This window comes from Diadema antillarum, unplaced genomic scaffold (genome assembly GCF_040938485.1).
Source record: "Diadema antillarum isolate AM-2024a unplaced genomic scaffold, OU_Dant_1.0 seq00000462_RagTag, whole genome shotgun sequence".
Classification (NCBI taxonomy): Eukaryota; Metazoa; Echinodermata; class Echinoidea; order Diadematoida; family Diadematidae; genus Diadema; species Diadema antillarum.
The window spans coordinates 1,524,591-1,542,043 of NW_027271433.1; the positions used below are offsets into that span (position 1 = coordinate 1,524,591).

The 17,453-nt window shown below is 38.0% G+C and overlaps 2 protein-coding genes across 2 annotated transcripts; both read left to right on the forward strand.

Annotated features, from left to right (window-relative positions):
* Positions 1 to 225: 225 nt before the first annotated feature.
* LOC139733182 (methyltransferase-like protein 27) lies at positions 226 to 5,835 on the forward strand. Its single transcript, XM_071644025.1, has 5 exons — positions 226 to 333; positions 2,042 to 2,164; positions 4,128 to 4,266; positions 4,913 to 5,005; positions 5,645 to 5,835. The coding sequence occupies exons 1-5, from the start codon at positions 226 to 228 to the stop codon at positions 5,833 to 5,835; spliced, it is 654 nt and encodes a 217-aa protein (XP_071500126.1).
* An 879-nt stretch (positions 5,836 to 6,714) lies between these two features.
* LOC139733183 (polyunsaturated fatty acid 5-lipoxygenase-like) lies at positions 6,715 to 12,959 on the forward strand. Its single transcript, XM_071644026.1, has 4 exons — positions 6,715 to 6,744; positions 11,092 to 11,265; positions 11,929 to 12,092; positions 12,845 to 12,959. Exons 1-4 carry the CDS (start codon positions 6,715 to 6,717, stop codon positions 12,957 to 12,959), a joined length of 483 nt encoding a protein of 160 aa, XP_071500127.1.
* Positions 12,960 to 17,453: the final 4,494 nt, after the last annotated feature.

Genomic DNA, 17,453 nt, shown 5'->3' on the forward strand with positions numbered 1-17,453 from the left:
AATGATCGCAATATCAATTTGACTGACAAACTTTTGAAATGACCGCAAAAACCTACGTCTAATGTAAATCTGATGTAAATCTGTGGATCAAATTCTGCAAAAATTAGATATCTTCTTTTCAACAGTGAACAGAATTAGGCAACAGTCTCCCTTCATTCCTCATGCACATCTCACTGAGTCGAAACCCTTCGTTAATTTACAGAGAAAAAGCATCAAAGACTGACCATGGATGACGAAGAGTGGAAAGTGAGGAAAGTGAGGGCGCTTCACACAATGAAGGATCAGGACGAAGTGAAACGGGTGTACGATGAGTTTGCCAGTTACTTTGATGAGGTAATCAAGTAGCTTAACTCTTCATGTGCCATGGTGTAAACATCCTGTGTGTCACATTATTCTCAGACCGCAGCATAGTCATGCTTTGGGAAAACATTCTGTTTATTTAAATCTATGTAACTTTAACAGATTTCTGTTACCCTGGGCATGCAATGAGCGAAGTTGTAGAGGAAAATGCCAAGCATTTTGATGTAAACTGCATGGCAAATCTATGACTGTTTTTATTTCTAATGGCCAGAAGCTACGTACTTGTAGAGGTATGACTTTCCACATAGAACAGTGACAGAAACTTAAGATGTACTCAAAAATCCAGTAGGGAACACTGCTTGATAGTCAATCACCATGTAAAATGCAAGCTAGAGAGTGACAGAAATGGAATCGTGAGAAACGCGTCTATTGTACTGTGGCATACCTTGGCTAGTTATCGATCGATTTGGGCGGGTTTGTGTGTTTGAACAGAATGTGCGAACTAGCGTGTCGTCGACTGAGTCACGAAGGTGGCACATAAAGAGTTAAAGGACCTGTGCATTGCAAATGTACCTTGACTTGTGTTGATTCATAATATCCTCAATATCACTTATGTGGTGAAACGAATAGTTGAAAGCAGTGAACATATTTCATTAAATTTTCTTTTCTTGTGTTTTTCTTCAAATTACTTGGATACGCCCACTGAAAACCTTCCAAACCAAGATTCTGCCAGTGATCTTATCTGTCAATCATTGCTATGGCTAGAGTACCATATGTTTAACAAAAGACATTGGAATGTACCTCCCCCTTGCCTGACAGTGGACTGAGCATAGCTTGCATGTTTCGATGTTACTAACATGAATAACAAAAGAAACTGCAAGAATACATTGAAGTTATGCTCGGTTTATTGGATGGTGCATTACAAAACTTTTCGTTGATTATTAGTTCTTTGGCAATAATTGACAGATGAGGCCACTGGCAGAATTTTGGTTTGGAAGTTTTTTCTTTTTCCAAATAATCTGAAGAAAAATACTATTTTCCCCCCAAATCTATGAAATTCATTTAGACTCGTTTGGCCACAAAACTGTTGTTAATCAAAGGACCTACTGAGTATGTAATTTACATTAGGTCCTTTGATTTTAGTTTTTGAAAGTGAAATGTTACGTATATTTTGACTGGGTGTAGAAAATTCTTTTATCAATTTTTCAAAATCACGCACTCAACTTCAAAAGTGCCGTATGCGTCTCAGTGATCTGAAAGTGCTTGGATGAAGAAGTTTATAAAATGCAATATAGGTTCGCTAAGCATCTCAGAACTACTGTACAATAGCGAACATGATACTAGGAACGTCACCTTACAAATTGCAAGCGTTAGTTTAAATGCCATCGTGGGTATTCTGGCTAACGTTATATGATGTGATCCTGGTTTACAGTTTGGTGGCTAAGGCATGCTAATTTGGCTCAGAAATCGGAAATGACTTTAATCTTTTAAAAAGAGCAACGGGAAAACACAAACATTTAAAATTCTTTTGTCAAAAAGCCTGCCACCAAGTGCTAAGTATATTAGACATAATCAATATGCATATCTATTCTTTAACCTGCATAACTTGCTTAAAGCTACGTCACAGACATAATTATGATATTGCTCAAGTTACTATAATTTCAAGTGAAACATTGTTAAATCATCTAAAATATATTTTGATATCCTCACACGTTGCGGATATCAACTCTTTTATATGCAGCTTGTACTCTCCCTGGACTACGTAGCACCTATCTTCACGGCTGATGTCGTAGCCAAATTGGAACCCAACCAGGATGCACGGATACTCGACGTGGGCTGTGGCACCGGACTTGTGGGAGAAGGGGTACGGAAATATATCCCGATGTTAAACTCATGGGTAATATGTCTACGTGACGTACTGCAACTGTCCACGTAGGCCAAGGTCGATGAATTGCTGAATTAAGCATGGGAAACACCACTCCTTTTTAAAGTGGACTAAAAGATATTGGATAAAAGTGAACATTTATTGAATGATTACAGTTTTCTGAAGATCATCCAAAAGGTATAACGCTACAGAGCTTCAACATCTTTGCTCGGCTGATCTGTAGTAGATCTAGATTCTCAAGGATCACTCCTCTTTGCGAGATTTGCACTGGCTTCCACGGCGCCTAGAAATATCATGTAAAAACTTCCTGATTGTGATAACTAAGACACTTATTGGTCAATCCCCTATAGTTATACATGTATTACAGAACTACAATGTATTACTACTAAATTTCGCAAACACACTCATATCCTGCGCAGTTCTAAAAAAGTTATACTTTTCTTTTACGAATCCTATAACATGTAGATCAAAAATTAGGAGACCGAGAATTTTGCCTGTGCATCCCTCAAACTTTGGAGTAATAGTAACCTACCATTGCAAATTAGGTACGGTAACACCCAACTGCAACATCATTCAGCTGAAGACTTAAAATACAGCTCATCATTACATGTTCACTGTCGTTTGAAGGGGAATGATACTCAAGTGTGAATGTGAATTAAGTCAGCAATACTAAGGCAGCAATATTAATAGAATACATCATTGAAAATTTGACGAAAATCGGACAATCCGATCAAAAGGTTTGCATTTTTTAAGTTTGTGGTGCAGCCATCGTTGGATGAGAAGACTACTGCAGTTTGTGACGTCATATTATGAAGAACGATATCAAGAAATATAGAGAAAATTCAACGAAATTTCGTTTTTCATGAAAGGTACACATTCCCTCAACTTGTTACCTACATGTTTTAAGGGTAATATCACCCCCCCCCTGTTTTCTGAAAGAGGCCAAGTCAAATGCTCTTTGATTATGCTACAAAAGAAAGTTAAAATATGATTAATTTTCTTTAAGAGGGTTACCCCCTTAAACGCTTGGGAGTTTTGCATTTTCAGAAATGGAATCTAACGATGTGATGTACACTAGTGGAATATTCTGAAAAAAATTCATTTTATCAATCAAGAAAGATGACACGTTAGATATTATAATTAACTTGCAAGAAATAGCCCCCAACAAACTAATTCTCTATTGTGTGATTTTGTAACACTGATCAAATTATCTATAAAAAAATAAATAAAATAAAAAAGGGGGATCCCAACTTCCCACCTGCGCAAGACTATGGTCGGGTTTTGATCATACTGGCCTGCATGTCAAGATATCTCCGTCAGCCATTCACTCGGAGTATTAAACTATGAAAACTTTCTTCTGTTGCATTTGAGCTTTGGAAAGAAGTCTTCACTTATGGGGGGCGCTCCCAAGCTATAATGCTTCATGTGTAAAGTCAAGGTGACCTCTCTAATTTGGACACTAAATTAATGTACGCACATTTCTGCTTGTAATCATCTGACACGATGTCGATATCTAGCAAAGAGACTATCGTAAAATGTTGTAGTAGTCCCTATCATTGTTTAAAGTCTTATGCATTGATCCTTTGTGTGCTTTCGGGATAGTTTTTCAATTGGAAACAAAGTGCTGTGAGATGTCATCCCCAGTCGCCACAGGAGTTACAATAATAAATACAAATTACCAGGCAGTGACAGTACAAGTCCAGTGCATAAAATAGGGATTTTAAAACAAGTATAGGTCTTCAAATTTTGTTTGATTACTGGCACAGAAAACCCCATATCGTTGTATCTATCCAATGTTACTCTAGGTTATAGAAAAGGTTAAATAACATTTGTATATAGGCCTATACACTCTTGAAAACACTTATACAGTTGCAGGTATTTTGTGTCCAGTAGGATGAACAATGTTTACAGATCCTCATGCGCTTTCTCTTCGTGGACACAGCTGCACAAGGCAGGCTACAGGAATCTCTATGGCGTGGATCTATCAAGTGGACTCCTTGATGTCCTACGAAAGAAGGGAACATACTGTCACATATCAGAAGCAAACTTTGGTCCTCTTAACTCTCTAAATTTCACAGATGGTGAGTGAGCTAAATGAGCTTGATAATCTGGAAAGTCTAGAACGTATGACTTCAGCTTGAAATGAGAAGTGAGAAATGTTAATGCTATTGTTTCGTGCTTGGTGTATAGTTGTATGTTTGTTTCAATTTGCTCTCTCTATTTTGCTTATCATACTTACTTTTATCTTAAAAGCTAGTTTAAATGTGCAATGCTTTTACCCCGATTGTTTTCTTACCCATTGGTTTGATCCTTATAACACTTCCAAGTTTTAATTGTGTTTTGTTTATGGTTGCTGCAGTGCTTTACACTTTTTCGATGTTTCAATCGGTTTTAGTATTCCATGTATTGTTAATTGTCAATATATAACTGTACAATGTATTTTGCTGCCATAGGGCTGTGTTGTAAGGCAGGCCCCTCGGCTCTGAACCAGACCATATACCCTGTGCATTTTGAAAGAAGGCTGAATAGATACAGTTATGTGTTTCTTGGTTTAAGCTACATGTATTTCAAAGAACACCCTGGACGTACTGGAGATTTGGATTTTGTTTTGTTTTTGTGACGTGAGCTCATTTTACATATTAGCATCATACTTCGCACTATTTACCACTACAACATTTTGTATTTCGTCTAAATCTATATTGTTTCGCCATTTCATGGACTGGACAGGTTACTTTGATGTTGCAATGAGCAGCGGCTCTTTTCTTCCAACACATCTCAATGAAAAGTGCCTTCCAGAAATGATACGACTCGTCAAGTCAGGTAAAATAATGATTGCCATTATAATTCTTAGTCTCGACTGTTGGCCTGTCTCATTAACCCATTCGATACTAAATTCTGAAATCCCCATAGACATAATACACAGGCCACCAGGTTCCAGGTATGGAATGGGTGAAAATACATTACTTTGATCCATGTGTACTAACTGCTCCCTTGATAATGCATGTTGTGCACTATGCGGAGCGCCATCACGTGTTGGACTGTCAATTTCACATAAAACATTTCTAATTAACGCGGAACGAGGCATCTCATGTCAGGGATATACGGATATAAAGTTTGGCTTTGATTTCATGTTATTTCGACCTGATTATAGCAAATATTTTCACAACCGTTCATATTGCGTAGTCTTTCTCGATCAGCAGTCAAGCATAAGCAGTCGACCGTATTATTGATGCACTCTCTCTGTTTGGTTTGATACCTCGAAGGTTGTTTGTTTTTGTTTTCCTCGAAAATCTGTCCATGATAAATGTTAAAGAAACTACACTGTACATGAGATTCAACTGCATATACCGACTAATATGTGCCATACAACCCCTATGTTTCTGTGGGGAATCTTCTTTCAAAGAAAACGGCAATTAATGACAAAATTTCGCAATTTCAACTCACGTATTGCCAATGCAGGTGGGTTTATCGTCATCACGACCCGGAAGTACATCTTTGATGGGGAGACGGGTGACATGAAACTGAAGCCAGGGCTCGCTAAGCTCGTTGAGGACGGACTTATTGAGAAAGTGCGGCACGATGAGTCGTTGTACGAGAAAGATGGTGATGATCACGTGGTCGGCATTACCCTTATATACAGGGTATTGTAGTGCCATCGATCGCAGTATAACTTTTAGTTTTAGCTTCTTGGTGACAGTCACCAGAAAACACTCAGGGAACATTGATGACTAAATGTGTACTCCGTGATATCTTAGACCTTATTGGGTAGAGTCAAATCAAACGAGGTGGAGCGTGAGTTTTATTAATGTGGAAGAACTAGTATAGGGATGAAGTGAAGTTGTATTAAGCTACGCTGTTATTGTCTCACATCTCTACTTTCTAGATAACGTTGTTAAAGAGGAAATCCACCCTGAGAATTAGTGTGTCTTAATGGAAAAAAATTTTGTTTTCTAAATTGTGATTAAGCAAACACGAAATGTCAATTCTGTGATGTTACATTCGAGCTCCCTACCCCATTGTCTCTGTACTATAAATAAAATGAATAAAAAAATAATTTCCCATCAAACAAATTTCCAATAATACATGCACCCTTAATACGGTCATTCGGTCATTGTAAATATTTTTCTAATACGACCCCTGCATGCACACACACACACACACACACACACACAATGCAGTTCGTTATTCTGAGAGTGCATTAAACCGAAAATCAAATAAGGTTTGTCATTCCGAATGTCCGCAATTCCAGAAATGAAACAAGGTTCGTTAATCCGAAAAGAATAAGGTTCGTAATTCCGGAGATTCGGTAGCACACGCACCTTTGTTTCGCTTTGTTTTTCTTGTTTGTTGTTTGTTTTGTTTTGTTTTGTTTTTTGTTTGTTTTGTTTTGTTTTTTTCGTTTTAGGATGAACCAACCTTAACGTCATTTAGGATTACCGAACCTTCGGAATAAGGAACCAAAATCTGGACTAACAACAATAACCCAAACATCCCCCCACCGAAAAAGGGAGGGAAAATAGAGATATTTTATGGAATGTTGTGAACAGCACGTGTGGAAGGTAAGCTCCAAGGCTACATAACGGAGTTGTCAATAAGTGCTTGACTGATTATAACATTTGTGGCATTGTGACGTCATCATCTCATGTAATTTGCATATGTGATTGTGGCAAGTTTCACTGCTTTATGGTAATGTATGATAAGTCATGATTTCGGGATGTAATTGTACTGTATCTGTATGTGTCCCCACTATCCATTATAACTTAAGCCAATACAACGATACAGCGAGCTTCCATTGTCACTAACGAAGATTTTTTATTATTTTGTTTTTGTATGTGCTGATCAGTATTAATCTTGCAGGAAAGCATGTTAAGTTATGAACTTGAAACAGGTGTTCATTGTGTCACTAATGATGCCATGCAGGCGTATTGGAAGCTTACCATATATTTCAAAAGTGCAATGATGAATGCGCAAATCAATATTTTTCTCATTTTCACATTAAACAATAATTTTACAGAATGATGTGATCAGGTTACGGAGTTTGTGTACATGTACTGAAGAAAATGTGAATCTTAAATGATATTCTATCTACCTCGATGCATTATGCAGGATAAATGAAAAACAACAAAGACATTCAAAACACCCCTAAATCTTGAATTGCTTATTGCATGTCCTTGCATGTCTCCATTCAAGAACGGAAATTAAAGGACATGTCCACCTTCATATACATAAGGATTGAGAGAATGCAGCAATATTAGTAGAACACATCAGTGAAAGTTTGAGGAAAATTGGACAATCCGTTCAAAAGTTACGAATATTTTAAGTATCTGCGCAGTCACTGCTGGAAGAGAAGACTACTAGAGTGTATGATGTCACATGCGTACAATTATATAAGGAAAACAAAAAGAGAATTTCACAAAACTTTACTTTTTGAATAAAGTGCACATTTCTTCGACTTGCTACTGACGTATGTTAAGGGTAACATTATTCCCCCTGCCTTCTGAAAGAGAGAAGTCGAGTGTTCTTTTGTTATGCGAGAAAAATGGAAATATGTTGATTTTTCTTTATTCTTTCTTGATATCGTTGTACTCATGTGACATCACAAGCTATAGTAGTCTTTTCATCCAGCCGTGACTGAGCAGAAACTTCAAAAATTCATAACTTTTTAACGGATTGTCCGATTTTGCTCAAACTCTCACTGATGTGTTCTACTAATATCGCTGCATTCACTCAACCCACATGTATATGAAGGTGAACTTGTCCTTTAAATTCATGAGAAACAATAAGAGTGTATTTGTCAAAGAGTCAGATGTTAGATTTGTATGAACATTGGTGTGTGTGTGTGTGTGTGTGTGTGAGAGAGAGCCGGGGGTTAACTTTGAAAGTTCCGAAATTTTATAAAGAGATTTTACAAGCGTGGAAAGATTTGGGAAGTTTGAGAAAATTAGAAGAGGGGTATATGAATCAAATAGTATTTGTTATACAACACCTCAGAATGATGTCGAATTGTGATTGGCCAAGAACATGTCACATGACATTCAATAGAAAATACCTATCAAACTCATTGAGAGTGACAGCCATACAATAGGCCCCTGGCATGGGCCTGTTGCATGGCTCGAAGGTATTATATTTTGGATCAAAAATTTGTCTTCCATTGATTGGTTAAAAGAGCTTCATGTGATTATAGGTATTTTGAACTATTTTAGAGTGTTGGTGTGTTTGACACTCCATGAAGTACTATTTGCAAAATGACGTCACTTTTATGACGACATTTTGCAAATAGTATATACTATTTGCAAAATGATGTCACAATCACCCTTCTTTACAATCAAGTGTACGTGGTCCGTCCACGTCCGGTCCCGAATTCTAGTGTTCAGGTTTGCAGCGGCCATACGAGCGCTTGGATACATGAGACGGGCAACTCTGGCGGTGCCACGGCTGCTACGTTTTTCAATTTCCGGTCTCTCGCACTGTTGCGTATTGCAGGCGCTGCGCTGCCGCCGCAGTGCGGCTAAGCCTACAAAGTAACTGCGACCAGCCCCAACACGCAGTGTTGCAGTGTAACTGTGTACACGGAGCGTCCCGGGTTATACGCTAAGCCTATAATGATTTTCACTTTTTATTCAAATTTTTGATCCAAAATATAAAACAAATATACTTTGCCTAGTTTCGAGTTTCTTGTTAAAACTATGGGCCTCGGTGACTCCAAACTAGTATTATTCACTTCGGGGCTGCGCCCCTCAGTGAATAGTACTAGTTTGGAGTCACCTCTGCCCATAGTTTTAACAAGAAACTCTCAAGGCCAAGTATATTTGTATACACATTGTACTATAGCACGGCTTCGCGGGGGGCTGCTAATGCATGGCCGCTCACAGAGTTCTGTGGCTCACACCACAGAACTCTTACACATGTGTAAGAGTTATGTGGCTCACACCCACCCGTAGCAAAGCGCCAGCAAACTACATTGTACGTACGTGCTGGCCGGCTGCGCTGCGCTGCCGGTAAGTCTCACATACCAGTCGCGGCGGAGTACTGCAACGTTAACGTGTACGCGCAGTTACTTTACCTAGCTAGTTGCATGTATCGCGGCCTTTACACCTACTCATACTGCTGTGTTTTTACTTTTGACTCTGATCTGCTACGTGGACCACAGTGATCCCAAAATCAAGACTTCATTTCAAGTTGAGAAACCGTAATTTGATTATTTTTCTGTGTTTTTATACAAAATCATTTTCGGAAATAGACAAAGTCTAGACCTACTACTAGATCTACCGACATCTCAGATCGGCCTAACAGTCAGGCCTAACTCGATCTAACGTAAGCGTAGAATGGGTATAGACCCTGCGGAGTTTGTGATTCCTGTGACTGTGTGGTCGAATCATGACGAGTGTTTGAAAGCAGTACACAGGGTGGTTTACAATTCTCTGCCTGATTGTTACATTTATTTTTTAGCCTTCCTGAGTTGGCTGTCACTAATTTAGTACTGTGATTGTGGACAAGGTGTTGTATAAAACGAATAATTTATGATTTTGTTCGTGCATTGGGGCACGTAATACCGCACTCGGCGCGAGATTCGCCACTGGTCTATTCAACGCGGCGCTACGCGCCTTGTTGAATAGACCAGTGGCTCATCTCGCGCCTCGTGCGATATTCGTGCCCTATGCACTCACAACTCATAAATTATTCGTATAATAATAGATTTTTTTTTTTTAAATTAAAAGGTAAAATAAAAATGAAAATCTTTTTAGGACAAATTATAGATCATGTCATTATTTTGATGGAAAAGGTATACGGCCGATTATTTTCAAAAAGCAGGTTTATACAGTGAGGAAATTGAGGAATTGCGTTGTAAATTTGAAAAGTGGACGGTTCAGTTTGTCGTGGGTCAGCACTAAACCTTTTCAAGTGGATGATATTTGGTTAAAATTACATGGAAAAGAATTTAGGATTGGTGACATACCTTCGAGAAAGATTTACACGCATTTTTAAACTGATTTACAGCAGTAATTTCGCCTTCTCCCCAAAAGTAACCCAAAATATTTTTCTCCGACCCAGAGACACAACTCTTATCCCAAAGTTTAGGGAATTTCAGTTCAAACTTCTACATGGTGCACTTTATATACAAAAGTTAATCTGTGGAGATTTGGGTTGTTTCGGATGATCTCTTTTCTTTCTGTAAAAAAAAACACTGACACATATTCACATTCATTTTGGGAGTGTATTGAAGTGCAGGAATTGTGGCAAATTATTATTCAGAAATTGAATTTAGAAGAACTAGGAAATATTAATTGGGAAGTCGTGTATACAGGTATATCCGGAAACTCGTTAAAAGTCAATGGATGGAATACAATTATATTGATGATTAAATATATTTTATATTTAGCGAGATCAGAAGGGGAGGTACCACAGTTTAATGATGTTATGAAGTATTTTAAGTGTTTTTGCCCTTCCTCCCTCACTTTCCCCTTCTCTCACAATCTATCTATACTTTATCTCTCAGACCTTTCTATCTTTCTGTCAATCAATCAATCAGACAATCAATCACTCACTCAATCAATCAATATTAATCACTCACTCATGCAATTAATCAATCAATTAATCACTCACTCAAACAATCAATCACTCAGTCAATCAATCAATCGATCAATCAATTTAATCACTCAATCAATCAATCAATCAGCAATCAATCACTCATTCACTCAATCAATCAATTCATTATTCACTCACTCAAGCAATCAATGATTTACTCAATCAATCACTCACTCACTCAATCAATCAATCAATCAATCAATCAGTCAATCAATCACTCACTCAGAGCTCAGTCACTCACTGAATCAATCAATCAATAAATTGATCAATCAATCAGTGATTTGCCTCTTTCTTAGTGATTTGTCTCTTTTTTGACGCAGGGTTTGCCCAATGACGGTCACTTCAAGACGACCTTCGAAGTCACCGACACGCTGACAAACTTCATCTTCATTTGTAGTGTCGGCCACGCGGCGGCAAACTTCGGTCAGTACGATCAATACGCCTTTCCCCCGAATTACCCGGCATGGCTTCACGGAGAACCGCCTCGGGACAAGGTGGGCATACAGGAAAAAGTTATGATAATGACGACGACGACAATGATGATAATAATAATGATGTTGAGGATGAAGATGATAATGATAATAATAACAATAACTATAATAACAATACCAATAATAATAATAATAATAATAATAATAATAATAATAATAATACAGTCTTCATTATCCAGGGTAGCCTCTTCAAAGTTGACACTGTTCTACCAGAGGGCCCTGATACTTTTTACCCTTTTGTTGCCAGGTACGCTGGGTCGAGAGGACATGGTACGGGTAAAAATTATCCAAGGATGTAAGCGCTGGACTGGATTCACATTCAGGTCCTCCGACTGAAAATCAGGAGTCTTATCCACTATGCCACAGGGCCGTAATAGAGAAACTAACTATATGTATGAGACTATTGTAGAATCTATACGCTCTGTATAGGCCTGTGGGTGATATGTCAATGACTACCTCTGTCTAGCAATATTGCTCATCTGTCTGTGTATTCTCCTGTACTGCTGATAGATTAACTGTTTAGATAATGGTACATGATAATATTATGTTTCAAAATCTTAATCTCAAAACGATTGCACCCACCTCTATGATGTAACCTCGAATTTCCTTCTACCATTCCCTCCCATGCAATTCCCTGCAATCTTTTAACCCCCGGGATTCCCCAAGACGCCCCTTACGGCAGACGACCTCATTGACCAACTTCCAGACAAGCAGGAGACCCTGGATTTGATGACGGTGACCAAGATTCTCAGCACCAGGGCCACGAAGTCACTCGGAGATTTCGAAATCTGCTACATGTTTGATCCTGAAGCCCAGACTGCGATTCAGCGGTGAGCTTAAATCTTCTTTGGCATTGTTAACTTCAGTATTAAATCCGCCGCCGTTTCCAAGATAGTGTGATTTCCAAATGTAGAGTTAGCGCATGATATGCATATACTGTGTTAAAGCCAGGTCCCTCTGTTGGGAAAATCCAGAGCTTTATCTCCCATCAAATAGTGGCACTCACATGATATTATCATCATCGTTAATATGGTTATTGTTGTTATTATCATTTTAGGTGCATATTATTACAACCTCGAAGAGGAGATGGTGACCCTCAGTAACACACAAATCATTTTCTGTGACATTGAGCACTACCATATCACCAGCAAACGTTGAAGGAAATGACAAGAACTGACTTTATTCCTCGAGCGCCAAGTGTGCAATCTCATTTTCCTTAAGAACTTTCCATCCTCTTGGGTTTCTTGGAACACGTCATGCAAACATTAATTTGCATATACACATGTATATATATATATATATATATATATATATATACATATGTATATATATATATATATATATATATACACATATACATACCCTATATTCATGACAAAAGACTACAAGGTGAGATGGCAAAACTCCAACAATTGTTCTACAAGAAATGATATGTGTCATATCCTGAATGATTTATTCTTTAAAATGTTGCCGTATATACTCGCATAAATAGTTATGACAAACATAAACATCATTTCAGCTCTACGTTACGAGAGTTTTCTCCTATAAATACTGTTTACTATGTTGACGATTGTTAACTCAGGTTCCGAGCCGATTTGCAGGCGATCGCGCAAGTGATCGATGAACGCAATGACGTCAGAGAGGAGAGAAGCGAATTCATCCATCCGCGGGAAGTGCCTAACTCTATTGGTATCTAGAGAGGGCGACATACCGATGAATGACGCGGAAATCCACGAAACGCCTGTTTGGAAAAAAAAAAAACACCAAAAAGTCAGCTCGGAGTTAGCTCATGTGCATGTTGGTAAAAATGACCTTTCTTTTTCTCAGTTGGCTACGAGGCACTTCACTCGTTTTCAACGCGACATAATACGTAAGCTTTCCCGACGTAACAATTTATGAAATTCATCCGTCATGTTCAAAGGATGAACTTGAGGAATCAGGTGATCAGAATGGTCCATCAATTATATTAACACTTTGAACAGTATCCATTACATTATTTTGCATTGAATGTACTAACGGATCATCTTCTATTGATATTGCCAAATACCACTTTTGCTGACATGTGGATGTTCTGAAAGGACATTTATAAGGATGACTTGAATAATCATTTCATCACAAATGATTATCTCAGTGAATTTTAAAAACCAACATACCTTGTTGCTACAAACGACCATTTGGTTTTTTGTTTTGTTTTGTTATGTTTTTCTGCTCATGTGCAACCCCTCAACCCACAGAGGGGTTGAGGGGAACCCCGGGTTGGCTTTTTATGCAGCGAAACTGCAATATTACTGACAGCTCTGATTAACCAGTCTTTGGCCCATATCATGGAAAAAAAAAGATACACAAAAGCTCATATTTGGGAGCTTTATTTTGGGTGTGGCTGTAAATAGTTAAGCCATTGTCTGCTAGATCATATACAAAGTCTATGAAGATTTTAAAATCTCTTACAAGTAACGGATTGAGGGCATGTAGTGCGGACACGTGAGACAGAGATAATGATATGGAGTTGAGGGGTGTACTAAACGTTATCGTAGACCCTTGCGGAAGAACTAGTTCAAAAGAAGGAGAAAAAGTACAATACACGCAATCATTACTTCCAGAGGATCAATACATTTCAAAATGTTCTCTTCCGATACCAAATATTCACTCCTTTATAACACGTGAAAGAGCGGCAGTGCAGACGAGGATATCTCTAGATTTGTAGCCCACCTACCATCCTGAATTGCGAATTGAGCTCCAGCCCCAACATAATAACTACTACTCCGCTTGGTACTATTTTTGAAAAAGCGTCATTCGCAGTTATTGTATCAATCAAATATATCTGCAGCTCCCCTCTGGCACTAAATATCAACTTTCCATGAAAACTGAGACAACGCGATAAAAGCATTCTTGAAATGATATTCAATCATACAATAAGTCATTCAGTGTGATGGCAATCATGTAACATGTATATTGTGAAGGTGGTCTAATATCACAGACATTTTTTGTGTATCAACACTTGAAAATGTCCATAGTGTTTTATTTCAACTATCTATTGATTACTTTATTTGGTTAAACCTGAGGTACAAGTTTCAGGCTTGTGAATGAGATGTGAAACTTGCTAAATGTTGACGTTGGTGGGGTGGTGACGGTATGTCAGATCGTGGATTTGTGTTATCGCCCTGTCTGGTCTGGTTATCAGAGTACGGATATACCCCGAAGTAACTCCGCAATCAACAGTCATTGTAACTTTGTATTTATTATCAGTACTGTCTTATGTTTGAGTTTTCTTGTTCTTTGATTTTTCTTCAGTCTTTTTCGTGGCCGTCGTCGTTATGGTACACGTTTTCCTCTTCCTGTCTTCATCATCGTCTTCGTCTTCATTTTCCCCTTCTCCTTCGTTGCTGCTGTTATCGTTCTTCTTGTTTACCTTCCTTTTCTCCTCTCCTCGATTCACCGTTGTTGTTTTGGGTTTTTTTTTCTTGTGAGCACGGGCTGTGACGGGATAAACATTTTTTCGTAGTGTCGTAAGCCTTTAGCGTCGTTGAGTGACGAGATACCACTCATAGAAAATGTCATCCTCAATATTCTTCGTATAGCACGCGGTAGGAAGCTGGAGCTTGCATATAAATTATTATAGTTTATTTGAATCTCTATCGATATTCGTTGTTGTGTAATCTTCCAAAAAAAAAAAAAGATGTCACAAAACTTCAACGGTTGCAAAATTCTGCTGCCTAATTATTAACTTATCTAATAAGTTTGACTCCATATCACCAATTCTCCGTTCCTTACATTGGTTACCTGTATAAAAAAAGGATTATTTTCAAGATTCTGTTATTAGTACATCATTCAGTTCATTCTTTTTCCCCCGTATACCTGTCTATACGTGACTCTGTTCAAAAATACAGTCCGACACGAAGTCTACGTTCATCATCAGATGCATTGTTACTCCAAACACTCAGAGTAAAATATGGATGGGGTTACCTATTCAGTTAAGGCAACTGTCATCTACAGAAACATTCAGATCCAAACTTAAAACGTATCTGTTCCTCTCACACTAGGGACTACAAATAATTGCTGTCTACAATCAGCTGATAATTTTCGGAACAATTTATTGTATTCTTTATTTGGTATGTGTTTGCTTGTTGTTTGCCATTTTTGTCGAGCACACCGGAGGTGCGGGGAGGCTAAGGGATCGCCTGCGGCGTCTGTCCGTCCGTCGTCCGTCCGTAACGCTACAAAAACTTGAATAACTCTCTACTGTGGACTTCAATTTTAATCAAAGTTGGAGGAAAGAGTGGTAATACCAAGGAGGTTTAAGAGATAATGGAGTAACAACGGTGTTATTCCCTTTGATCCTATGTTTGATGCCGCCATTCAGTAATATTTGAAGTATGTGCTAAATTGGAGCTGCCTCACAGATAGGAAGACAATTGATTCATGTGGCATTGCATCATGACTCGTCGCTCTCAATGGAAAATATGTCTTTATGATGGTAATTACTTTTCACTGTCCCTTCTTACGAAACATGAGCGGTACATAAACATACAGACACAGGGATGTGCGAAGAAAAATTCCACAAGAAAATGATGAAATAAGAATTAAAATTACCCGACTTTACATGTTTTTACACTAATCTAACATAATGTTTTAAATGAATTAACAACTACACTTGAAGATTATACCATATCAGTTTCATTTGTCGGTAGTGATCGGAAAGATGAAAGATGTTGGAGGTCACCACAAGGTCAAAGGTCACAGACAGGAGTAAACGAACTTTAAGGGCCCAATGTTAAGTTTTACGGCGTGTTTCGATTATGGCTCATTACTTTTGATCCTTATGTCCGTTTGTGACCAAACTTGTTTGGTAGATGTCCCTTGGGGAGTTGAAGATCAGTACAAGGTCAAAGGTCACAGACAGGGGTCAACAAACTTTTAGGGCCTACTGTTAAGTTCAACGGCGCGTTTCGATTATTGCGCATAGCTTCTGATCCATTTGTCCGTTTGTGACCAAACTTGGCTGGTAAATGTCCCTTGGGGAGTTGAAGGTTACCACAAGGTCAAAGGTCATAGGCAGGGTCAATGAACTTCCGGGAGTTAGAAAAACATTATTTTCTTCTACGCGAATGGGCGAGACACAATTTGGCACTTGCCTTGTTCTTCTCTGTTGTCATGTTTGAACATGTAGGCCTATACATGTATATGTATCTATCTTTTCACTTTTGAAGCGTCATGAGCACTGAAAGGTGGACCTGTACGCTATACAAGCAGCCACTATTATTATTATCATTATCATTATTATTATCATTATAACAAACATGTGCTATTAGAAACATAGTATCATTTTAATTGAATTAAATTGAAATGAATTAAATTGAATTGAATTGAATTGAATATTGTTATGAAACAATTCTAAGCGTAGGACGTGTCATTATCTTCGAGTATCCAATTAAGTAAACATATTGTTGAATAAGGAACATCTTGTATATCTCTCCATATCCGATGATTTTCATTTTTATGTGTTTTAAATCTCAACAAAGTGTGATACACTTTGCCGGTCTTGTTAATTCTATGATAGCCTACACCTGTTTATCAGGAAATTAAGGTTTGTCTGTTTTGACCGAATAAACAAATAGAATTACGTCCCACCTTTTCATTCATTACGTAGTCTTGAATACACTGTAATTATGAATATTGCACTTTCATAGATCCACACTGAAATTCACATTGTCAAAATTGACCATGATCATGAAACTTGAATACACGCAGTATGTTGGAAAATATGCACGTATGTGCAAGTAAGTGCCTTATGCTGAGTGCCTTATGTATGTTTTATTTCATATTTATGGCACAATTCATATCTTGCTTTAGTCTAGTATATAGATAATTCACCATCTTATGAGTATCGAGGCAGCTACTGATTGATCTTTATTGTGTCACAGATATGAGTACCATGTACGGAATGATTGTACTGTTTATTCAGGAATGTCGAACAACGGAATGCACTGTCTTGATGTCGTCATGCAACAGCCACAATCGAAACCCTCGATCGAATCGATCGATCGTCAAGGCTGTGATATCGATAGCTATAGTTTCAATATCCTTTTTCAAGAACGAATTAAGACATTTTATTTCGTTAAAAAAAGAAAATGCTACGTCATATGTAAATCAGATGTCACAGTGTCGCCATCAAATGTAATGATTATAGAGGC

What these genes read in the sequence shown, in the direction of transcription:
- LOC139733182 (XM_071644025.1), top strand. Translation starts at nt 226, where the DNA reads ATGGATGACGAAGAGTGGAAAGTGAGGAAAGTGAGGGCGCTTCACACA. An exon ending in TTGCCAGTTACTTTGATGAG is followed by an intron (nt 334 to 2,041) that starts GTAATCAAGTAG and finishes TTTTATATGCAG; the next exon opens with CTTGTACTCTCCCTGGACTA. An exon ending in CCGGACTTGTGGGAGAAGGG is followed by an intron (nt 2,165 to 4,127) that starts GTACGGAAATAT and finishes TCGTGGACACAG; the next exon opens with CTGCACAAGGCAGGCTACAG.
- LOC139733183 (XM_071644026.1), top strand. Translation starts at nt 6,715, where the DNA reads ATGGAATGTTGTGAACAGCACGTGTGGAAG. An exon ending in GTGAACAGCACGTGTGGAAG is followed by an intron (nt 6,745 to 11,091) that starts GTAAGCTCCAAG and finishes TTTTTGACGCAG; the next exon opens with GGTTTGCCCAATGACGGTCA. An exon ending in GCCCAGACTGCGATTCAGCG is followed by an intron (nt 12,093 to 12,844) that starts GTGAGCTTAAAT and finishes TTGTTAACTCAG; the next exon opens with GTTCCGAGCCGATTTGCAGG.